Here is a 26,154-nt window from a genome sequence, read left to right on the forward strand (position 1 = left end):
AGGTAGGGTCCTGGCCCTAATACTTTTTACAGGAATCCTACATGTCATTTTCACTTTGCAAGTTGGTTAAATTCATGCCAACTTTCCACGTTCTTCAGCTTTGTTCCTGGTATGCAGAAAGTATTCAGTAAATGTTTGTTAAATTGATCTGACTTGGATTCCCAGTGGTGTGAGTAGAGAGGGAGAATTAGAAAGGCCGATGGGGTCCTCTTTGCTTCCTCTCTGGAGATTGTATGCATCAGTGGGTTACTGTGGCTCGTAAAGAGTATTTTCAGTCTACGGTGGATATAATTCAGGGCAAATAAAATGACTCTCCTCTAAAATAAAAGATGCTGTGTACATGCAAAAAGGTTTTTAAGAGCATCTGGTTAGAGTTTAATATGGCTGAAAAACATTGCTATTTTTTTCATGTTTCAGTTACCCGAATATGGCTAAAAAGTGTGCTTTGGATATTTTCCAGAATAAAAACTCTTGAGGTGAGAGAAATTTCAGCCCCAACAATAACTTGAAAATTGGGAGTTGGAATAGTAACTGTTTTTTCAACTGTCTTTACTCTGTCACCGACACTATGATGATTTGATTACATGAGACAAGTCTGGTTTCTGGCCATTAAACTGCACACTTCAGCTATAGGCATCAGTCTTTCCCTTCTTTTCTTTCACCATGTGTCGATTTTGGGGCAGAAATAAGAATGATGGGAGAAAGCAAGAGGTTGGGGAGGTCACACCTTCCCATCGGCCCCCAGGTCACACAGCTGGTGACCCTGACCCTCTCAGCAGCCTCGTGATTCAGGGCCAGCAGCAAACCAGTCATGGGGTAGATGCCTCCCCATCCTCAAAATCCTCAGCACCCAGCTTTGTTATTCAGGTGCCATTGACTTGTTTGAACATCAAGGACATCCCATAAGGGGAAAAATGTCCCCAAATGGCAAAGGACCACCTGGGAGCTGTGTGGGAAGGGAGGGGGCAGCACTCCTCAGCGAGGTCATAGGCATAAAACTTTTGGTGCGGTGCCTGGCACAGAGCAGTCACTCACCGTAGGGTGATAGCATCTGCTGACGCGATTATTTCTATTACTGGTGAGTCTCACATGGGAGGTGCCAGCTTACAGATCCAGTGTCTGCTGTTCCGCAGCCCCACCAACCCCTCGGGCACTGCTTGACACCTCATTTAAGTGAGGGCTGTTGTCCTCATTTATTCCCTGGATTTTAGTGATTCCTGTTCATGGTACTCTCATTCATCCAACATTTCCATATGGCAAGTGGCATTCCTTCTTATTGCCACTCTGAATGTCTTTATTGGGGGGATACATCTTCAGAAGTCCAAAGATGCATACCTACACCATTCCAGCCACTCCATTCCTGCCTGGCTTCCTCCTCTTTCCCATACACAAGGTGGTTTTGTTACCATCTCACCTCCAGGTTCTCATGACAGAACAGACTCAGCTTCTTCAGGCATCTTATGCATTTTACTAAAGAGCTCCGTGATCTCAAATGCCTCATTTTGCCGGAAAGGGAGGAGCACGACACATCTGATCTCTCACTTAGAAAGGTAGGGAAATTGTCTCAGCTGGGGACGTGGGATACATGTCTGCTTGTAAAAGAAAGGGGTGGCTATTTCTCTGGCTGGCTGCTCCCTTCCCTCTGCCCCAAGCCCACACTTGGAAGTCATGGCTGGGCATCTCGCTCAATGAAATAAATATTGGGTCACGTAATTAGCAGGGAGAATTATGTATGGGCTGTAACCTGATTCTAATTGTTGACCTCAGAGAATTAATTTCATATGACATAGCACCTTAGCTGTATACTGGCTTAGAAGTTTCCACTCATTTTTGCCTTTCAGCCAGATTGCGTTTTCTGTTTCTGGGCTTGTCATGTCGATGAGTCAGGTAGCCCCAGATTCTTCCTGTGGATGAAAGGGGCATTACTGACTTGGATGTATTTTCTGCATATATAAATTATAAAAAGGAAAAACTCTGTGCTCATTCCTTGGCATAAAAGTAAGGGAAACTGGAGGGTTGAGTGAAGAAAGTATAAAATAGCCAACATAAATAAACCCTGCCCTGGGGCCTGAAGGCAGCAAGATGTACAACATAGAAAGTGGCGCTCCGGAACAGTCCTCAGTAGAAACATAAGATGTAAAAAGATTGTGTAATATTTGCCACCAAGTCCTAATCATGAAGTTAAAACAATTTACAAAATAAGGTGAAATATCTCCATGAAGACCTATTTATTCCTGTAGCATGGTAGGTGGGTTTTTGTCTCTTCCCCTGCAGCAAACGCGGAAATAGTCACCCTGCCTGTCTCCCTTGGTCCTGAAACTGTTTCAACAACTAATGAGTTCACTGGGTCTCATCCGCTTTGGTTTCTGTAAATGGAATTTGCTGCAGGAGTTCAGAGAGGTAGTCTACTCTTCATGTTCTTTAAAACATGACATGGTAGTTTCTCTTGTGTGAAAACCAGAATTACCTTTTAGGCCTAGTTCAAAGCTGTTAAGTTATCAAAGGAAGTTGCTGTGCATTTTGACTTGTGTTGTAATTATTAAGAACCCAAAATCATACTTCTCCTGAGGAATTGATTGTTTTGTTGTTGTTGCTATTATTGTTTTTAGCCACTGGCCACTCTGAATAGTGATAAGGTTTCCTTTTTTCACATTGGCAAATATATAGGTCATTATAACATCTTTAGTGTAACTCTTGGATTGATTTCAGTTCTAATTTTTTTCTTTCATATTCACTCCCACTTTTAATTTATACTATCTTTTTTGTGTGTGCGTCACCTTGTAAGCTGCCTTAAATCCTTTCTAAAATAAGATGGCCCATAGTTAACTCTAATAGCTGGATATTTTTTAAAACTGAAGGAAGGAAGTTGGGCAGAAAGGGAGGGAGAGAAATAAGGAAAAAAAATCAGGCAGGCGGGCAAACTATGCAAGTGTCAACAGTTTAACCCCCCTAAGCCTCAGTTTCTTCATCTGGCCTCCAGCATTTTAGGGGGACTCAAAATCATTTTTAGATAATGAATGTGAATATACTTGATAGGTTACAGAGCTCTGCACTGCTTTGTTGTGATTATTTTAAATCCATTATCAATTAAGGCAACTCTCCAATGCCAGTGCCAAGCCCTTTGCTCAATCTTCATCTCTGTTCAGTAGATGGAACTTCCTAGGAAGTGTCTGTCCTGAAATCAGGGCCTGGATTCTTCTGAGAGCCTTCTTGTGGTCCCCTCTAGCAGAGAACCATAATCCTTAGAGCACCACAGAGGCAATGTCCTCTTTTCGAGGATGTCTGTAAAACCTCCAGGCCTGACAGAGTTCCATACCTCAGGTGGTCCAGGGGCCAGGAAATCTGGATCATCACCAAGACCTGGAAACTAGCTGATCAGCAAATCCACTTACCTCAGGATCTCAGGCATCTGTACAAAATTCCCCAGTACCAGCCCCTCCACTCCATACATGTTCACATTTAGATCTGGGGATCCCAAGGGTACACCATCTCCCACTTAGAGACTTATAGAATGATCACCTAGTTGCTGACCCAATCCCAAAATTAGAACCTCTTGTCAGGGGGAGTAATTGTAGAGTGGGGATGGGGTGGGCATGGAGACAGCCTTTGACGATCACTGCTTAGCCATCATTACTAATGATATTAAAAGTAGTTCTCAAGGGAATTGAGGCAGGAAAAAAAGACTGAACCACAATTCAACTGATCCATTCTTGTCAGAGCCCAGTTATCTCTTTAAAGCAGATTCTGGACAGGCAAAAGCTTCCATTAGGTCCCATCAGCATCATAATCAAGGCCAGACTCCTCAAGCATGGCAAATAGGAGGCAGCACACTGTTGAGGATGAGAGTGAAAGCCTGAGCTATCTGTGTGAGAATGCTTAATGGGCAAGGGACCTGGGTGAGGCCCTGCACCTTGCAAGCCCCAGTTCTGAAAAATGGAGATGGTTTTGATTAAATTAAACTGTCCACATAAAGCCCTTAGCACTGGTGCACTGGAGGGTTCGGGAGGGAAACGGGTGATCTTTACAGTCTGGGCCCAGCCCTCCTTTACAGCTTCATTTCCCCTGTGTGCACCTCACCCAGAAGGACATGCCCCAGCCCTCTCGCATCCATGACTTTGCACATGTTGTTCTGGAAAGCCATTCCTTTCCTGGTCTTTGCATTGAACGCCTACTCTTTCTTCAGCATCCCAATGAGATTCATTTCTTTCTGAATGCCTTCCCTGGTAACAGACCCTCACCCCAACAGAATGCAGAGTTCTGGCCTCCTTGTCCCCCTACTGCTGCATACTCTGCACTTGCATTTTAATTATGTTTGCCATGAGATTTATTATTGGATATTATGTTTATTTCATTAAGAAATCCAAAGAAATTCTAATTTAACTTTAAAAGAAAATGGTAGCATATGGTAGAGAGGTTAATGTTTTTTTTACAACTTTAAACACAATTAGAAATTCTGTGTTGTGAAAGACAAGCCAAGATAGCTTAAATGCATATTATTTATTGAGTTATATAATTTACATGTATTGAGGTACTCAAATGTTAAGTTCGATCAGTTTTGACCTAGAGCATTTCAATCACACCTGAAAGTTCCCTGAGTTCCCTTCCCAGTCAATCCCTACCCCACCTTCACCCTCCCATACAGAAGCCACCACTGATCTGATTTCTGTCGTCCTATGTTAATGTTGCCTACTCTAGATTTCATATAAATGGAATCATACAGGCTGTATTTCATTGTATCCTGCCTCTTTCACTCAGCTTTCCATCGTGGTTTTGAGACTCATCCATATTGCTGCATTTATCAGTGGTCCATTCCTTTTATTGCTCAGTGGTGTTCCGTCATATGAATATACCAGAGTTTATTTATCTGTTCTCCTGTTGTTGGGCATCATCACATTGTTTTTCATTTTATTTTTTAAATTGTTGTACAGTAAAATTATCCTTTTTTTTCTTTTGACATACAGGTGTATGAATTTTAACACACTTACAGATGTGTATGACCACCACCACAATCAATATGCAAACAGTCCTATCACCTTAGAAAATTCCCTAGTGTGCCCTTTATAGTCCCACCCTCCCCCCACCCCAAGTCCCTGACCACTTTATGTCTGTTCTCTATCACTATAACATCACATTGCATTTTAATTGCTTATACACATGTCTGTTGTTCTCACTATATTGTCAGCTTTTCAGAGTAAGGATTGTATCTTATTCATCTTGCCTCCTCTATGCTTACCACAGTACCTGGTACATAGTAGGTGCTCATTAAATATTTGAAGGATGAATGAATTAATGTAGCTACATAATGAATCCTCTCATAATTCTTAAGAGGCAGGAGGAAGTAGAAAACTGAAGAAAATCAACATTGACTGAGTATCTTTTTTTTTTTTTTAATTAATTTATTTTTTTCTGTACGTGGGCCTCTCACTGTTGTGGCCTCTCCCGTTGCGGAGCACAGGCTCCGGATGCGCAAGCTCAGCGGCCATGGCTCACGGGCCTAGCCGCTCTGCTGCATGTGGGATCTTCCCGGACTGGGGCACGAACCCGTGTCCCCTGCATCGGCAGGCGGACTCTCAACCACTGCGCCACCAGGGAAGCCCTGACTGAGTTACTTTTTAAGAAAATCTTAGGTCCTTTTTTCACAGCAATAATGATTTTATAATTTTACAAAATTCTAAAGAGTGCTGCCTGGTAATTGCCACTTGAGAGAATATGTTGAGTCACACAAAATGAGTAAGCTCCCATAAAAGGAGTTCAGCAAATGTTTAATTATACTAAAAATATTATTACTGGTTAAGTTTAAACATGGAAATTAAAAGGAAAAAGTTAAAACGTGCTTCTTTGTCTATTACCTATTCTAAAGATATTCCAGAAGTCTAAAATTCTTCCCTGGAGTCTTTAATATATTTTCCAGGTATTCTTAGGTCTGTAAGTATTCTCTAACTGTTTTTAGAGAAACTCAATATTCACACTGTTACTTGTGACTCAAGTTTTGGTTTCCATATTTTCCCCTAAACTAGTGTCATCTTTATCTAAAATTTATTTTACTAAAGTCATTATTATTGCAAGTGATGTTTGGTTCTTGAAGCTAGTGTCTTCCCTAGAGCATATTCAGTTCTTTCCAGCTTCAACTTTACTTTTCTTTTTTTCCCTTCAGTGTTTATTGGTGTTTCCTTTTTCATTAATCACAATGCTGAAATGACTCTGTATATATCCTTCTTAGCCTATTAATTTCACCCACCAGGACATTATCTCTTACACACTGAGCCCTTTGCCAGCTCCATGTCACATTTCTTTAAGCAAATAAATTCTTTCCATATGCTTAGCCTATACCTCTGAGCCCTGTAGCCTATTCCCCTTTTTAAAACAGAAATGGGGAAACAGCTGTTTCTCAATTCCTATAAAGTACGTCCTGTTTTATAGATCATGCTGGACAGCTCTATTTTGATGCCTGCAATATTACTTGGTCCTTGAAATTGTGAATTTCCTGGACCTGAATTTCCTTTTCACATTTGGGGAAGAAAGATTAATTCTACTAGGCATTTCAGTGTGTTATACAGGCCATGAGGTCTTCTCTATAGTTTGTTTTGGGAGCTACTGAGGGGGTCATATGGAAGAAATGCCTTCTTCCTTACAGCACAACAAAGTTTTTAACTGTTAAGATTGATATTATATGCTCAACTCATTCAATGTTTCTGCAGATGTTGATTTAATATATCTGCAAGATTTTCTGCTACATGCAGAACATGCAAGGATGGAAGGACACCAGGCTGTCAGGTAGCCCACAGTCCAGAAGGGAGGACAGATGCAATGTGATGAGTAGTCTAATCCAGGGATACCTGAGCTGTAACAACTACCTAGAAGAAGAGTTGGAAAACTATGGCCCATTTTCTGGCTGCCTGTTTTTGTGTACAAAGTTTTGTTGTAACATAACCATGCCTGCTCATTTACATATTTTCAGTGAATGCTTTCATGATTCAATGTGTAGTTGTGACAGAGATTGTAGGGTCCACAAGCCTAAAGTATTATCTATCTGGTCCTCTACTAAAAATTTTGCCAACTCCTGGCTTAGAGGAAGGAACACCAGGGAAGTGTATGGTCACCAAAGAATAAGATAAGTGGAGGACACCTCGGAGAATGCCAGCATTTTACAGGATAGGTAAAAGAAGAGAGTGCATGAAGTGATGGGTTGAGAACCATAGTATGCCAGAACACAAAGGAGGAGAGTGTATCAAAAAGTTGAGGGTCAATATCAGTGTCAAGTGCCCCAAGGCAGTCAGGTAAGATGATGGTTATAATGAACATTTCCTGAGAATTTACTTATGTGGTAGACAGTGTGCTAAGCAATTTACATTTATTATGTCAGGACTCCATGTAATACCCCTATAAGGTTGGCACTATATATTCCCATTTTATAGATGAAGAAATTAAGACACAGAAAGACCAAGTAAATTTGCCATGGTCACACAACATTAAATGGCAGAGGTATTATTCTAATCCAGGCAGCCTGATTCTAGAGAGCCTATAAGTTTAATCTCTGTCCCAATTGACAATTAAGGAATCATTGATGTCCTTAGAAGAGTAATTTCATCGACATGATGGAAGTAGAAGATAGCTTCAAATAACTAACTGATAATTTTGCCATGAGCTGTGCATTGTTCTAAGAGTTTCACACTAACTCACTCAACCTCTTAACAACCTCATTTTACATATAAGGAAATCATGGCACAGAAAGGTGAATTAACCTACCCAAAGCCAAACAGCTATTGAGTGACAAAGATGTGATGTGAGATTCCGGAGAGAAACAGCTTAACTTCTGTCCCAGCATCCTTACTGACCTCCATCCATCCCTGGCCCTTTCTACCTCTCTCAAAGATGTTGGCCTGAATCTGGCATTCCCTCTTTTGTTACTCCCTGCACCCCAATGTGATAGCCATTTCAAAAATAAAAAAGAAAGTTCAGTATGTTTTTTAAAATAAATGATGGTATGGTACCCATAGAAGACTCACAGGCAGATCAATGGAACCAGAACCGAGCATATGTATGATTTGTGTTTTGATTAAATGAAAGTGCTATAATAAGATAATGTGGGAGAGAAGAATCCTTCAGCAGGATGTTAGGACAACTGATTAAATATTTGAAAAGATAATAAAGTTAGAGCTTTATACCATACAAAAAAATCTACTCTATAGGATTTAAGTTAAATGTTTTTAAAAATAAAGATCAAAAATTTTTTTAAACTAGATAAAAGTATCTACTTAAGAGTAGGGTGAACTTTGCAAAGCATAACTGCAATGAAAAAAGGTGATATATTCGATCTCATTACAATTTAAAACATCTCTAGGTCAAATATATATATATATATATATATATATATATTTTTTTTTTTTTTTTTTTTTTTTTTTTTTTTTTTGTGGTACGCGGGCCTTTCATTGTTGTGGCCTCTCCCATTGCGGAGCAGAGGCTCCGGACACGCAGGCTCAGCAGCCATGGCTCACGGGCCCAGCCGCTCCGCGGCATGTGGGATCTTCCCGGACCAGGGCATGAACCCATGTCCCCTGCATTGGCAGGCGGACTCTCAACCACTGCGCCACCAGGGAAGCCCCAAATATAATTTTAAAAATTAAAAGATAAAACAACTTCTTAAATTAACCTTAACATTAAAAGATTTATACAAATTGGTAAGAAAACATTAAAACCCTTCTTGACAAACAAAGGTTAAGACATTCTGTTCATATAAGAAATACACAAGCTAATAAAAACCAAAATATTTACTCTTGGTCATATCAAATGAATGCAAATTAAAATGCAGTATCATTTTTACCTCTTAGCAATGTTTAAAAATGCAGTATTTGCTGTAGTGTGATGAAACAGGTGTTTTTATACATGTTGATGACTTTAAAACTGACCCCAAACCATCTGAAAAACAGTTTAGAAGTTGTTAAAACCCTTAAAAAACACACATACCTTCTTACAATGTAATTTATTTTCTAGAATTCTGTTCTAATCAGAAATGCATGAAATTTATAAAGCTGTCTATGACAATAAATTTACAAAGGCAACTTTTAGAAGTAATCTAAGTAATGATAGAAGAACAAAGTAAATATAGTGTAGGCAAACACCAGTTTGTCACATAGACATTAAAAATGTTTTTCAAGACTACTGACATGGGAAAATACTCATGATATGATATTAAAAGATAAAGTATTTGTATATGACATGTAATTCCAGATATGTATGCATATATACACAGAGAGACAGAACAAAAGGTAGAAGTAACTGTATCAAAATTATAAGAATATATCTCTTATTATAGTGGGACCATCTTTTTATGGTAGTGCAAAATTTTTGTTTCAGTCTCTTATTTATTTACCCCTTTAAGACTGTTAGATCTCAGCTTTATCCCACTCTATCATGTAAGACCTCAGAGTTACAGTTCTTGAAGATGATTCCAAACACAAGCCCCTCTCTGTATATTTCCTATGTAGCTGGCAGTTAGTTGTTTGGTTAATAAGCCTAGTTTAACAGCAGGAAACTTTAAGGATAAAGCAATAAAGTACCTTTTCCTAAGCTACACAAAAAGGCAGTTAAGATCTGGGTTTTCCACTGACAAGCCTGGCAAGAAAGTTGAGCATTCTGAAGCAGGGCTTGTGAACGTTACACCCACCTTTAACAATTCACAAGATGCACATTAAAGGCATACATTAAGTAATGTAATAGGTAGTTGAAGTCTCTGTGAAGGCTATAGGGCAGTCACAACAGAAGCAGTGTGCTTTCCCATTGTAACATTTCTCTTCCTTGGGCTCACACTTTACAACAAGAGTGAGTGGGTAGCAGGTCTAACTGCAGCCTCATAGGCCTTTTCCTTTTGAAATTTCTGTTCAGGGGACATGACGTAACTCACATAGTCATATAACGGGCCATGTTCACCTATATTTTTTTTAATGTTACCCTATACCTCTGTACTTCAACATTTCACCTCACTCTGGAAATTTTGACTTGTCCAGGGTATACTGCATTCTTAATAGAAATTGGCCTGAACCAGAAAATCATAAATCATAGAAGTCTGACTTCATCATTCCACAAATAGGAAGACTGTGGCATAAAGTAAATGATCTGCCCAAGATCACAAAAGTTGGAACTAGAATCTAAGAATTCTAGGACTTCCTTTGTCACTCCTCTATACTGGCACTTCCCAAAAGGTGTGCATAGAGTGCTGTTCTGGGAGCTGTTAACAGTTGTGCGGCAAAGAGCAGAGTTCAGGGGTCAAATAAACCTGAGGGTGATCTCATTTCCATTCTCACACTTGGACAGTAGTAATGCATATTAATGTATTAAAGGATGCCTGCAATAAGACAGATACTAAATCAGATGGGATGTGGGAGTGACAAGCAAAAACCAGGACTAGCCTAGGCAAACCAGGATATATTTTCTCCCCAGCTAAAATAGGATGGAGGAAGGGGTGGTGGGGGAGAGTTCCTAACAGATATCTGGACTAATTGGATATGTTTGTTTGTTTGTCTGTTTTGGAAGAGGGGAGCTATTCACCACATGCAGCAGCTTCTGCCCCAGTTAGATGAGTGTTATTCAAATGTAAGAACATACATTATTGTTAAACTGGGCTCTACATACCAAGCCCTGTGGATTCCAGTACCTAGCTTAATGATTAGTACCACCTGAGAGCCACCTAGTTTTCTAAGTTAGAGGGGCAGTATTGCATAATGGTTAAGAGCAAACTGAATCAAAACCACCTAGATCCAAATCCTGATGCACTCTCTCGTTAACCTTGGACAAGTGCTTCCATGTCCACCTCTGTAAAACAGAGCTTATAGTAACAGTACCCATCTCGTAAGACTGACATGCGAATTAAATGAGTTAATATGTGTAGAGCGTTTAGAACACTGCCTTACTCAAAATAAGGACTATGTAAGAGTTATTAACATTGTTATTAGTTTCTGTTCCAGGAATGGAGAATTTATATAGCAGTGCTTCCAAATGTAACAAATACACTCATCCAATAAACATAACAATTCTAATAAGACCCAAAATGCCACTGCCAGCATCCATGGCTCTATTCACCTAACTCCAACTACAAAGATTGACCAGAACAGGTTAAATTGAAATTACTCATAGTTTGAAAACTGCCCCGAAATATGTAAATGTTCCAACATTTAAAATAAACTAGAAAGGAAGAAGGGTGAAGCTGTAACACTCAAGACTAGAGTTGAGGTCCTGTTGCCCCAGCTGAGTTACCTTTTTTTTTTTTTCCCTTAAGCTAAAAATAAAATAGGATAAAAGGGAAAAATGCCTTATTCTGGACAGATAGCCGGCAGGCAACTATTCTGCCTGCAAAGCTGTCCTCTGATATTTACATGATCTCCACTATATTTTTGTACCTTAAAGATAGGACAGGTCCTCTGGCACCCTCAGTTTTGGCATTAAAAGTCCTTTTTTTTTTACTGCCACCGCAGAGCCTCGTTAGGGTGGCAGTACACAGAAGAGGTCAGACTCCTGTGGCTTTGGGTGCTTTAACCCAATGTGGGTGGTTCCTCAGGGGCCTGTCCTGTGTATGTTTTTGTTTGTTTTGCTATTTAGCTACTCTGTTTGTATTTTTTCTTTCTTCCAGTTTTATTGAGATCTAATTTTTTTTAATAATAAGGTCTTTATTATCGTGCAGACCAGAGCAACATGAGGCAAGTAGTTATCCAGGGTGGTGACTTGGAGACTGGAAAAGTCACGTGAGACCAACAGTGTCCATGAAGATAGTAAACCTTTTCTGCTATCAGAACACAGCTCAGGTTCTCTTGGCTAAAGATGGGTCACGTCCACACCTCTTCCAGGCAGAGGGGAGGAATTGAGGACCCCCATTACAGCTCTGTGTAAGTTTAAGGTGTACAGCATACTGGTTTGACTTATGTACATCATGAAATGATTAACACAATTAAGTTTAGTGAGCATCCGTTATCTCATATAGATATAACCTAAAAGAAAAAGAGAGAAAATACATTTTCCGTGTGATGAGAGCTCTTAGGATTTACTCTTTTAACAACTTTCCTAGATAACATACAGTGGTGTTCATTATATTACTAGTGCTGTGCATTGCATCCCTAATACTTGCTTATTATAACTGGAAGTTCGTACCTTTTGAGGACCTTCATCCAGTTCTCTCTCCCCCCACGCCCTGCTTCAGGTCACCACAAATCTGATCTCTTTTTCTATGAGTTTGTTTGCTTTTGAAGTATAATTAACCTACAACACTACGTTAGTTCCTGGTATACAACATAGTGATTAGATATTTCTATACATTACAACTGCTGACATGTTACTGGCAACAAATTTTGTAGCATTTAAGATCCCCACAGATAGAAGGTGAAACATTTTTCTTTAGTCATGTATTTTTGAGACAATGTTATTGGTCGTAGTGCTTTACTTTCTTTCAGAGTTTTAGGACCCATAAAGTGACAACAGTTCAGAGTTGTGCCATCTTATTCCAAATTTTCTAACTTTAAAGTTTCCTGTGGGAACTGGAAACATATTTTATAAACAAAATCTGGATCTGTTGCTAGGGACATCTTCAGCTATGAAAATAGGAGCATTACTGGAATGTAGACCAGGCTGTAGCAGTTGCCACTAGAAACAGCAAAATTCAATGGGAAAAGGGTTCCCCACCCCCACCCCATCCCCATTCCCCATTCCAGTTCAGAATGACAGGAAGACTTCTGATGGCAAGAACTAACTCACAGGGGACTTACATTCAGAAACATTTGTTTTGTCAAATCTTTTGGAGAGAGAGGGAGAGGACATGTTAAGGAGCCTGAGAGATGGAAAAGGTAGAGCATGCCCTGTTTCTTGCTGCCTATGAGAGTGAAAAAGCAAAAAGGAAAAGATGGTACCTAAGAAAAATGAAACAAAATCAGAGAGGCATATGCCATGCTAATGTAAACGCTGATGACCCACCAGAAGGCTACAGAAGACTGTGAGTGGTCAAGTCCCTGTACCCAGAGCAGGGAATGTGTGGCCAGAAAAGGCTAGGAGATTAAAGGTTGAGCCTGCCAAGGCTTCTCCGAGCAGCCCCCTCAATACAACCAGGTGCCTGGATTGGGCACGATAGACATGGCTTCGGGTTTACTGTTCCTCCTGCTGCCGATCACATAATTCTTCATTTGTACACTAGATCCTGTTCCCCGTTTCTCAGCATTTTCTTTTCTCAGTGAAAGTTGCAGCTATTTGCTAGATTATAGCCCTAAAATGGTCTTGTTTCTACTTTTGGAAGATCTTTACAGAGGGGGAAACTTGTGCTGAATTTTGGAGGATGGGACTAAGATTTTGATAGAAAAGGAGAGATGACAAAGATAAAGGGTGAGCAGGCATTATGAACAGTACGAATAAATGAGAGGTACACTTACAGATGTATGATTCTTTTCTGGCATGGTCTAATTGATTGTAAGCCCTTATTTTTTGGTCATGGCACACCTGTAGTCATTATTTTGAAAAGTGTACAGAAGCAATAAAGGATGGAGCTTCCTTCACTGCATGCGCACTGTTAGTACAAGTGGAGCCAGAATTGAGAGCGCTTTTCTTTCACTGGCTACACTTCTGTTTCTCCCCTCCTCTCCCTTCCTCTGCTGTGCCCTCGCTCTGCCCTCCCCCTGCCCTGTGTTGTTTTGCTCGCATGGCCTTAGGGCCTTCACTGAGTTCACTTTTCACAGGGCCCTGTTCTATGGATGTGGGAATTGTGTTCTTTCTCAGTGATGCTGGTAGGAGTCCCTTAATGAGCTGGGAACACGGTCTTGAAGAGTGGTTCCCAGCCCTGCTTCTCCTGGCCAAATAAAACATTCTGGTTTCTACGGATGAGTAATTTTAGCAAAACACTTTAGACTGTTGAAGTACAGCTGTGTCTCCAACATTAGTTTTCAGTGTGTATAGTTAGATTTCCCAGAGAACAGCTGACCGCCTCTAGAAATACAGAAAACTGCTCCCCAAATAAGTGAAATTGAACTAAATTAAACAAGATGGATTTTTTTAATAGATTTATTTGATTTATTTGTTTATTTATTATTGGCTGCATTGGGTCTGCACATTATTGGTTGCTGCACACGGGCTTTCTCTAGTTGCGGCCAGCTGGGGCTACTCTTCGTTGCGGTGCGCAGGCTTCTCATTGCGGTGGCTTCTCTTGTTGAGTAGCACGGGCTCTAGGTGCGCAAGCTTCAGTAGTTGTGGCTCGCGGGCTTCAGTAGTTGTGGTTTGCGGGCTCTAGAGGGCAGGCTCAGTAGCTGTGGTGCACGGGTTTAAGTTGCTCCACGGCATGTGGGATGTTCCCGGACCAGGGATTGAACCCGTGTCCCCTGCATTGGCAGGTGGATTCCCAACCGCTGCGCCACCAGGGAAGTTCCAACAAGATGGATTTTTTTTTTTTAATTTTTAATTTAATTTTATTTATCTTTTTATACAGCAGGTTCTTATTAGTCATCCATTTTATACACATCAGTGTATACATATCAATCCCAATCTCCCAATTCATCCCACCACCACCCCTCCCTCCACCACTTCCCCCACTTGGTGTCCATACCTTTGTTCTCTACAACAAGATGGATTTTTGAAACGGTGTCACTACATAATGGTAAAAGGAACAATCAACCAACAGGAAGTTGTAACAGTTCCAAACTTGCATGCACCTTACATACCTATGAAATGTGTAAACAAAAACTGACAGAATTATGGGAAAACATGGAGAAATTCAAAATAAGAGTGGAAGATGTTAATATATATGTCAATTATTGATAGATAAAACATAAAAATTCATAAACATATAGCAGATTTGAAAAACATCGTTAAGTTTATCTGTAATCATGTATAGAACTATGCACCTAGCAATTAGATACTGCACATTCTAGTCCAAAAAAAAAATTTTTTTTAATTGATTACGTATGGGAACAAATGGTTACTAGACTAACTGTGGTGATGATTTCATAATGTATCCAAATGTCAAATTACTAGGTAGTACACCTGAAACTAACATGATATTCTATGTCAACTATCTTCAATAAAAATCAATCAATAAATAAATAGTTATATACTAGGTCAGGAGCTGGCAAACTATGACCCATGGACCAAATCCAGCCAGGATGTGTTTCTGTAAATAAAGTTTATCAGAACGCAGCCACACCCAATCATTTACATATTGTCTTAAGGCTGCTTTTGCCCAACAGTAGAATCCAGTAATTACTGACAGAGACCTTATTGCTCCGCAAACCCTACACTTATTTACCGTGTGGCCCTAAAAACCTAAAAAGTGTGGTGATCCCTGTGCTAGAAAATAAAGCAAGTCTTAACAAATATCAAAGAATTGATTTGCAGGCCATTTTTCTAACCACAATATAAAAAAAGGTAACTTAAAAAAATCTGTTTGACAATTTAACAGTGCACTTCTAAATAACTCATCAAAGAAAAGCCATTATAGAGTCTTTAAAAATATTTAGAATTAAATGATAATGAAAATGCTATAATATTAAAATGTATGGTATTCAGTTGTTATAAAGTTTTAAGAAAATATATATCCTTAATGCTTACATCAGAAAGAGAAAAACTTAATGGGCTAAATATCCAACTACAAAAATTAAGAACTCAAAAGAGTATACCTAAAGAAAGTAAAGAATGTCAATTAGTGTACTAGAAACCAAAGAAGCAACAGAAAGCATCTATAATACAGAACCTAGTTGTTGTTGGTTTTTTAAGGAAAGACCTCTCCAAGGCAGAACTAGGAAAAAAAAGGTACAAATAAAAGATGGGAGAAAAGAAAAAGAAGACATAGCTACATATAATGATCACACCTCTCCAATAAATTTGAGAAATTTAAATAAAACAGCCAATTACCTAGAAAAATAATACTTACCAAAATTGAGTTAAAAATAGAAAAACCCGGGGGCTTCCCTGGTGGCGAGGTGGTTGAGAGTCCGCCTGCCGATGCAGGGGACACAGGTTCGTGCCCCGGTCCGGGAAGATCCCACATGCCACGGAGCAGCTGGGCCCATGAGCCATGGCCGCTGAGGCTGCGCGTCCGGAGCCTGTGCTCCGCAACGGGAGAGGCCACATCAGTGAGAGGCCGCGTACTGGGAAAAAAAAAAAAAGAAAAACCCGAATAATCATATAACTGTTAGAAATTGAAGCATTTGTTAAAACATACCCACAAAAAGAATACTACGCTCTGCTTCTTTTACTAACAGATTTTACCAAATGTCAAGAAACAGATCATCTTAGCTATTCATATACAACTATTTCAGAGGACAGAAAATGAGGAGACATTTCCCAACTCTTTTATGAAGCTAATATAACCAAAATACCTAAACCAGACAAGGACGATACTAGAAAGGAAAATTATGTAAATAAATATCTAAATAAAATGGTAACCAAAATAAAAACCAACATTATTAAAAAAGAAATACGTCATGATCAATTGCGATTTATCCTAGGAATAGCAAGGATGGTTTAACATTAGACAACCTATTTTCACAGTTGGCCACATTAACAGATTATAGGAGCAACCCATATAATCATCTCAGTAAATGTGAAAACAAAAGGCATTGCATTAAATTTAACACCTATTAGTGATTTTAAAATAAAACAATAAACAAACCTCTTAGCAAACAGAATAGAAGGAAACATCATTTAGCTATAAGCAGCATCTTCTCATGCAAGGGTAGTGTGGACTCCACATTAGAATATTTGGGATTCAAATCCCAGCTCTGCCTATTAATTGTGTGACACTGGGCAAGTGTTAACAAATTGTTTGATGAAAGTTAGCTTCTATCATTTTTTTTTAAAGTCAGGCTTACTGAGGAATAATTTATACAGTAAATAATTTACATAGTAAAATTAACCCCTTTTTGAGTGTGGTTCTATGACGTTTTACTAAAGCATACAGTTGTGTAACCACCACCACAATAAAGTTATAGAACATTTCCAACAATCCCCAGAAGTTTCCCATCTCCAGTCCCCAGTAACTACTGATCTGTTTTTTTATCCCTATGGTTTTGCCTTCTCCAGAGTGTTAAATAAGTGGAATCACACATTATATACCCTCTTGATTCTGGCTTCTTTTGCTTAGCATCGTGCTTTTGAAACTTACCAGGTTATGGGTTTCAGTAGTTTATTCTGTTGAGAAACTGTGAGAACTATAGGAGAGTTAAGCAGGTCTATAGCCAGGGCAGATCTAGGTTTTTGTGAGGCCTAAATTTGGGGGACCCTCTCTTAGAAAAAGAATACAAAATTACTGATACAAAATTAGGTATGAAAGAAATTATTTTAAATAAGAAATCACAACAGTACTGTTATAAACACAGGAATTTTGAAAAGTTTTATTTTACTCATCCCTATCAGATAACTGTAAAATACAGCATCTACTCTATTCCTATGAAAGAGACTTGCCATTTTGAATAGACAAAATGGGAACCTAATTTTCTGCTTACAGTTTTACATTTTTGATGATTGGAAGAATTTTCCACTGACTAATTTCTGGTTTCATTCATCCCAAACCTGCTTTCTCCTCCACTTCCCACATATTTCTAAGGAAGGAGGCTACAGGTATGTTTGTGTCACAGTCCACAACCTCTAGCCCTGTACACTTTGTGTCAGATGTCTGGTGAGTTGGCATGGGGTGGTAGGAATATTCCTGGAAGTATTCCTACAGTAGGAGAGCTAGCAATAATTTAACTATAGACTTTATGATTATGAACCTTATAATATCTCATTAAACTCAAGCTCAATGTCTGTCCAACCAGCTCCCTCTAACTGGATCCCCAAAATGCTCACTTCAGCTCCAACACTACTCACTAGGAGATAGGGACAGAGGTGAATTCTGAGTAGAAATAGACAGTGGTCTATTGTATTTATTTTAATCACCATATATCTTTCTTTTGCAGATTTTTTAAGAAAAATTAACTGTATGATCCATTGCCAGTATTCTCCCTAGGGCCTAGAAGGAGTTCATGCAAGTAAATACTTAGAAGCTTAAGGAAATTGCTGGGAAATTGGATTTCTGATACTTTTCATAAAGAGGACAAAGTCAGGGATTGAAGGAAAGAGAAAGATACGTGCAACTGTTAATTTTAACTTTTTGCTCTTTTTGCCTGGGGTTGAAAAAGAACCGTGTACTTGACTCCACTCCCATCTGGTGGTATCCTTTTTTTTTTTTTTTTAAAGTAGACCGTCAAGGAGTTGAAAATAAGGTTGCACCCTCTTGGTGACTCCACTCCATGGGCTGAAAATCAGCCACTGGGACTGAGTGGCACAGGCCTAGCTTAACTTCCTCAAATGCCAGCAGTTCTAGAGAAATCTAGATGCTAGAGCCAGGCTGGTTAGGTTGGGTCCCATTACTGTTCTTTTAATACTCTCTTAATGGAAATCACAGTACTAGCATCCTTACTTCAGAAAAGCAGTTTTCTTCTTTGGAACCAAAAAACATCACACAGACTAAAGAAAGAACTAATTTATTCAACCTTTATCTGATATTAATATCAAATATATAATTAATCATATTAATATAATTAATAGAGTATATTAATATAACTCCTGCTTTTTTATCAATATTTACATGTTATATTTCAGCCATCATTTTGCTTTTAGCTATATCGTCATATTTGAGGTAAGTTTCTTGTAAACAGCATATAGTTATGTCATTTTTTTAATCCACTTTGTCAATCTCTGTCTTTTTTTTAATATAAATGTATTTATTTTATTTATTTATGTTTGGCTGTGTCAGGTCTTCGTTGCTGCATACAGGCTTTTTCTAGTTGCGGCGAGCAGGGACTACTCTTCATTGCAATGCGCTGGCTTCTCATTGTGGTGGCTTCTCTTGTTGCGGAGCACGGGCTTTAGGTGCGCGGGCTTCAGTAGTTGTGGCACGTGGGCTCAGTAGTTATGGCTCGCGGGCTCTAGAGCGCAGTTTCAGTAGTTGTGGTGCACGGGCTTAGTTGCTCTGCAGCATGTAGGATCTTCCCAGACCAGGGACCGAACTCATGTCCCCTGCGTTGGTAGGCAGATTCTTAACCACTGCGCCACCAGGGAAGTCCCAATCTCTGTCCTTAAATTGGTATGTTTAGATCATTTACATTAATGTAATTGTTGATATGTTGGGATTCAAATATGCCATTTTATTTTGTCTTTTCTGTTTATTTGCTATTTCTTGTTTATCTTTCTGCCTTCCTGTGCGTTACTTGAACATTTTTAGAATTCTGTTTTGATTTATTGTAGTATTTTTGAGTACATCTCTTTGCATAGCTCTTTTAGCGCTTGCTAAAGCACTAGTGTGGGTGTTGGCCTCATTACCACTGGGCAGTATGTAAAGTCCTGATTCTCTACTAGGGTTCCTCTGACCCCAGTGGGGAAGGAAAGGTGCCCTTCATTACTACCAGGAGGAGATGGAAGTCCAGGCTCACAGTGTGTTCTGCATTGATACTGCACTGGTGGTGGTGGTAGAGAGCAGGGGTCTGTTACCACCCTTCAGGGATGAAAATCTCTTCAGGGGTTCAGTCCCTACTTGATCACCTCTGACACCACCCTGATGGAAGGTGGAGGAGGAGTTGGGGTGCCTCATTACAGCCTGACAAAGGTGGAAGTCTAGGTTCCCCACTCAGCCTTTGCTGGTGTAGGCAGCAAAGAAAACAGTTTTTCTGTTGTGTTTGGCTGAAGTCAAGTAGTTATTATCTAAAGGTTTTCAGTCTTGCTAGGCTGTTGTTTTCCTGGTCATTTTGTTAAACAGAGCAGACATTTGTTGCGGTTTTTTCTCTGCTCTCACTGGCATTTCCAAGTTACTAGCTTCTTTAGCTCCAAGTCTGAGATAATAAGGCAAAAAGAAAACCCAGGGAGCTCACCGCTGTGTTGTTCCTTGGGCCCCAAAGTCCCTAGCATGTCTGACTTCTCTCCACCTTTCAGAGATCTCCAATGTTTGTTTTATATGTAATGGTCAGGATTTTTAGCTGTACTTAGCAGGAGGAATAAGGGAAAATATGACTACTACTACTCTCTTCCCAGAAGCAGCACTATAAATACTTTTAATGCCAACTTAGTCCTTCATTTAAAAATCCCTGTTAGGGACTTCCCTGGTGGCGCAGTGGTTGAGAATCCGCCTGCCAATGCAGGGGACACGGGTTCAAGTCCTGGTCTGGGAGGATCCCACATGCTGTGGAGCAACTAAGCCCATGCACCACAACTGCTGAGCCGACGCTCTAGAGCCTGTGAGCCACAACTACTGAAGCCCGCATGCCTAGAGCCCATGTTCTGCAACAAGAGAAGCCACCGCAGCAAGAAGCCCGTGCACTGCAAGGAAGAGTAGTGCCTGCTCGCCACAGCTGGAGAAAGCCCGTGTGCAGCAACAAAGACCCAATGCAGCCAAAAATAAATAAATAAATAAATTTAAAAAATAAGTAAAAAGCCCTGTTAATCTTCTACCTGCTACTACTTCATTGGGTAGAGTCCTTTTTTTCATGCTACGTAGTTAAAAGTCAGGGTATTAATCAGGGTTCTCCAGAAAAACAGAAACAACAGAATAGATATCTATATATCTGTCTATATTTATCGCTCTCTCTCTCTGTCTCTCTCTCTGTCTCTCTCTCTCTGTGTATCTATGTGTGTATACATAAAGGAATTGGCTCATGCAATTATGGAGACTGTCAAGTCCCAAGATCTGCAGGATAGACTGACAAGCTAGAGACCCAGGAGAGCCAATTGTCTAGTTCCAATCCTAGTCAGAAGGCTTGAGAACCAGGAGAGCTGGTGGTGTAGTTCTAGCTTGAAGGCTGGCAGGCTCCAGATCCAGGAAGAGCCCATGTTTCAGTTCAAGTAGAAAGGCAGAAAAAATTATCTTAATCAGGGGAGGTCATGCTTTTACTTCTTTTCTTTTCTTTTTTTAATATCTTTATGGGAGTATAATTGCTTTACAATGTTGTGTTAGTTTCTGCTGTAGAACAAAGTGAATCAGCTATATGTACACATATATCCCCATATCCCCTCGCTCGTGAGCCTCCCTCCCACCCTCCCTTTCCCAGCCCTCTAGGTCATCACAAAGTATCGAACTGATCTCCCTGTGCTATGGGGCTGCTTCCTACTAGCTATCTACTTTACATTTGGTAGTGTATATATGTCCATGCCACTCTCTCACTTCATCCTAGCTTCCCATTCCCCCTCTGTGTCCTCAAGTTAATTCTCTACGTCTGTGTCTTTATTCCTGCCCTGCCACTAGGTTCATCAGTACCATTTTTTAGGCTCCATATATGTGTGTTGGCATCCGGTGTTTGTTTTTCTCTTTCTGACTTACTTCACTCTGTATGACAGACTCTAGGTCCATCCACCTCATTAGAAATAACTCAATTTCGTTCCTTTCTGTGGCTGAGTAATATTCCATGGTATATATGTGCCACATCTCCTTTATCCATTCATCTGTCAATGGACATTTAGGTTGCTTCCATCTCCTGGCTATTGTAAATAGTGCTGCAATGAACATTGGGGTACATGACTCTTTGAATTATGGTTTTCTCGGGGTATATGCCTAGTAGTGGGATTGCTGGGTCATATGGTAGTTCTGTTTTTTTAAGGAACCTCCATACTGTTCTCCACAGTGGCTGTATCAATTTAGATTCCCACCAACAGTGCAAGAGGGTTCCCTTTTCTCCACACCCTCTCCAGCATTTATTTTCTGTAGATTTTTTGATGATGGCCATTCTGACTAGTGTGAGGTGATACCTCACTGTAGTTTTGATTTGCATTTCTCTAATGATTAGTGATGTTGAACATCTTTTCATGTGTTTGTTGGCAATCTGTATTTCTTCTTTGGAGAAATGTCTATTTAGGTCTTCTGCCAATTTTTGGATTGGGTTGTTTGTTTGTTTTTTGGTATTAAGCTGCATGAGCTGCTTGTATATTCTGAAGATTAATCCTTTGTCAGTTGCTTTGTTTGCAAATACTTTCTCCCATTCTGAGGGTTGTCTTTTCATCTTACTTATGGTTTCCTTTGCTGTTCAAAAGCTTTTAAGTTTCATTAGGTCGCATTTGTTTATTTTTGATTTTATTTCCATTACTCTAGGAGGTGGGTCAAAAAGGATCTTGCTGTGATTTATGTCATAGAGTCTTCTGCCTATGTTTTCCTCTAAGAGTTTTATAGTATCTGGCCTTACAGTTAGGTCTTTGATCCATTTTGAGTTTATTTTTGTGTATGGTGTTACGGAGTGTTCTAATTTCATTCTTTTACATGTAGCTGTCCAGTTTTCCCAGCACCACTTATTGAAGAGACTGTCTTTTCTCCATTGTATATTCTTGCCTCCTTTGTCAAAGATAAGGTGACCATATGTGCGTGAGTTTATCTCCGGGCTTTCTATCCTCTTCCATTGATCTATATTTCTGTTTTTGTGTCAGTACCATACTGTCTTGATTACTGTAGCTTTGTAGTATAGTCTGAAGTCTGGGAGCATGATTCCTCCAGGTCCATTTTCCTTTCTCAAGATTGCTTTGGCTATCATGGTCTTTTGTGTTTCCATAAAAATTGTAAAATTTTTTGTTCTAGTTCTGTGAAAAATGCCATTGGTGATTTGACAGGGATTGCATTGATTCTGTAGATTGCTTTGGGTAGTATAGTCATTTTCACGATGTTGATTATTTCAATCCAGGAACATGGTATATCTTTCCATCTGTTTGTATCGTCTTTGATTTCTTTAATCAGTGTCTTACAGTTTTCCGCATACAGGGTTTTTGCCCCTTAGGTAGGTTTATTCCTAGGTATTTTATTCTTTTTATTGCAGTAGTAAACGGGAGTGTTTCCTTAATTTCTCTTTCTGATCTTTCGTTGTTAGTATATAGGAATGCAAGAGATTTCTGTGCATTAATTTTGTATCCTGCTACTTTACCAAATTCATTGATTAGCTCTAGTAGTTTTCTGGTAGCATCTTTAGGATTCTCTTTGTATACTATCATGTCATCTGCGAACAGTGACAGTTTTACTTCTTCTTTTCCGATTTGGATTCCTTTTATTTCTTTTTCTTCTCTGCTTGCTGTGGCTAAAACTTGCAAAACAATGTTGAAGAATAGTGGTGAGAGTGGACATCCTTGTCTTATTCCTCATCTTAGAGGAAATGCTTTCAGTTTTCACCATTGAGAATGATGTTTGCTCTGGGTTTGTCATATATGGCCTTTATTATGTTGAGGTAGGTTCCCTCTATGCCCACTTTCTGGAGAGTCTCTATCATAAATCGGTGTTGAATTTTGTCAGAAGCTTTTTCTGCATCTATTGAGATGATCATATGGTTTTTATCCTTCAATTTGTTGATGTGGTGTATCACACTGATTGATTTGCGGATATTGAAAAATCCTTGCCTCCCTGGGATAAATCCCACTTGATCATGGTGTATGAACCTTTTAATGTATTGTTGGATTCGAATTGCTAGTATTTTGTTGAGGATTTTTGCATCTATGTTCATCAGTGATATTGGCCTGTAGTTTTCTTTTTTTGTGACATCTTTGTCTTGTTTTGGTATCAGGGTGATGGTGGCCTCATAGAAAGAGTTTGGGAGTGTTCCTCCCTCTGCTATATTTTGGAAGAACTTGAGAAGGATAGGTGTTAGCTCTTCTCTAAATGTTTGATAGAATTTGCCTGTGAAGCCATCTGGCCCTGGGCTTTTGTTTGTTGGACGATTTTTAATCACAGTTTCAATTTCAGTGCTTGTGATTGGTCTGTTCGTGTTTCTCTTTCTTCCTGGTTCAGTCTTGGAAGGCTGTGCTTTTCTAAGAATTTGTCCATTTCTTCCAGGTTGTCCATTTTATTGGCATATAGGTGCTTTTAGTAATCTCTCATGATACTTTGTATTTCTGCAGCGTCAGTTGTTACTTCTTCTTTAATGCTTTTAGTTCTGTTCCAGCCATATCTGATTGGATGAGTGCCACCCACATTAGGGAGGGAAATCTACTTTATTCAGTCTACCCATTCAAATGTTAATCTCAACCAAAAACACCTACACAGAAACATCCAGAATAATGTTTGACCAAATATCTGGGCACCCTGTTGCCCAATCAAGTTGACACATAAAATTAACCATCATAGTATGTAAACATTTAAAAGCTCAGGACTACCAAACTAGTTAATTTGTACCTAAATATGAATTCTGACCAATATTACTCACAAATTCACATTTTGGGCTTTGAGATATACCGAAAAACTCAAAGGGAGTGAGTAAAGCCTTTCAAAGATTCAAAAATGTGCTCAAAGAGAACAAGCACTAAAATCTGGAAGACAGTATGGCATTATGGGAAGTAAGAAACTTATGGTTGCCATGTTTCTTTAAAAGAGCTTTTTAACAGAAAAATTATTAAAGTTTTTATTTTTCCTGGTTCTTGGAGTAAGAATTTACTTTTTCCAGTGTTGAAAGATTTTATATATTCAAATTAAGAATTTCTCATGATCTATAATCCTGCTGTCCCACTCTCTTAACATTACCCCTGGAGCCAGCACACTGGCATCAAGAGCTGGCTGGTTCTCAGTGCAGGCAGTATCACTTGTGGGGAAGACTTTGGACTCAAATAGGGTTCCCAGGTGTGTGACCTGGGGCAAATTACTTCATCCCTCTAAGCAGCAACTTTCTTATCTGAAAATGGGGAGTTTAATATCTGTAAAATCAGCATGAGTGTTCCATAATTAAACATTCTGAAATTTAGACATCTGAATAATCTTCATTTTTGCAGTTTTATAAATAACACTGCCACCTTCGTTCTTAAATCTCTGTCTTCATTTTGGATCATTTTCTTAAATTCAGCTTCTTAGAGGTGAAATTAATGAGTCAAGGGATAGAACCTTCTAAAAAGATGGTACCAAGATTACACTAGCAATGGGAGAAAGAAAGAGAGAGGTGCTTTTCTCATTTTTAAACTTTGTGTTTCCTAGAAGCATCAGATGGTGAAGGAGGAGGAGACCCAGCAATGATGCAGCAGGAGAGAGCTCCAGTTCCTGCCCTGTCAAAGAAAACCGAACAGGTGACAGTCACTGTGGGAGAGTCACAGCTGTTGGCTCTGAAATCAGCCTCTTCTACCCCTCTACAGCATTCCGTGTGCTTCAATACCAGTTATTGGTGGGATTTGAGGGAAGCTTTTACCTTCTCTGCCTTTGAAAGAGCCATGCTTCATCAATTACAAACCAGCAAGGTCTATTTTTCCCCCTAATATATTTTTTACAATATAAATATATTTTACAATAATGATAGCTTAGATTCTTGTATTACATTTTTACCAAAGACCCAGTTTTATTCTTTGAGTATAGTTCCTAAGAGAAGACAAATAGCATAGATATGCAAGATTACCCCCACACCAATGCATTATTACAGTACCAAGACATGCTGTGAGCAGGCTCCCAGGCCTTCATGTCTATCTAGCATCATGTCTGTTGTGTGAATTCTTATTGGGGATTTGCTACCTTTGTATTACCACAAGTGGCCATTTGATAAACTTTGCTCCTTGGACTTAGGACCTTTTATTGCCTTTTTAATCTTCTTGCTGGCCACTCACATCCATTTGCACCTTTCTTACATTATTGTCCCTGAGACCTAATTGGTAACCATGTGTGATTTTTTAAAGGACTATCTAACTGTCAGTCCAAAGTTACCATCTTCTTCATAGTAACATATGTGGCCTTATTCTTATTGTAGGTGGCCCTAAACACATTCCACTAGAGTTTTGTGACCCAAAGTTTGTGACCAGGCTCAGGATAATTGTGGGAAGCAGTTTAGCATTTTGGTTACCTACAAGCTGTGACGCCTTGGGCAAGTTAAACTCTCTGTGCCTCAGTCTCCGTATTGGTAAAGTGGTGATAATACGTGTATTTTCTTCACAGGGTTACGGGTGAGGATTAAATGATTAACACTTGTTAAGCTCTTTGAACTGTGGTTGGCAAAGAGTAAGCACTGAAGTGATAATTCTTATAGTAAAATATACTTCAAGTCTTTTATTTTATTCATTATTTTTTCTTTGTGAGGTGGGGAATGCAGCAAGATATACATATTTAATGTATAATCAGTCTTGGTTTTCTCTCTAGACATTAAATATTTAACTCCAAGGCCCTGTATCAATTTTAGTTTGCACCATTCTTTCTAAGATCTACAGGTTAACATCTGTAGCTTTTCAATTTAT

At 39.3% G+C, this 26,154-nt stretch overlaps 1 protein-coding gene across 3 annotated transcripts in view; it reads left to right on the forward strand.

Annotated features, from left to right (window-relative positions):
- The window catches only part of CMSS1 (cms1 ribosomal small subunit homolog), a 381,549-nt gene that overhangs the window by 321,442 nt on the left and 33,953 nt on the right, over positions 1 to 26,154 (forward strand). For all 3 annotated transcript variants that reach the window (XM_027103285.1, XM_027103304.1, XM_027103295.1), the window contains one exon: positions 24,917 to 25,005. In XM_027103285.1, the coding sequence (XP_026959086.1) occupies positions 24,917 to 25,005 (89 nt within the window). The remainder of the gene's footprint in view (positions 1 to 24,916; positions 25,006 to 26,154) is intronic.

The sequence above is a fragment of the Aethalodelphis obliquidens genome, unplaced genomic scaffold (genome assembly GCF_003676395.1).
Source record: "Aethalodelphis obliquidens isolate GAN/ISIS:26980383/991018 unplaced genomic scaffold, ASM367639v1 scaffold1, whole genome shotgun sequence".
NCBI classification, from domain to species: domain Eukaryota; kingdom Metazoa; phylum Chordata; class Mammalia; order Artiodactyla; family Delphinidae; genus Aethalodelphis; species Aethalodelphis obliquidens.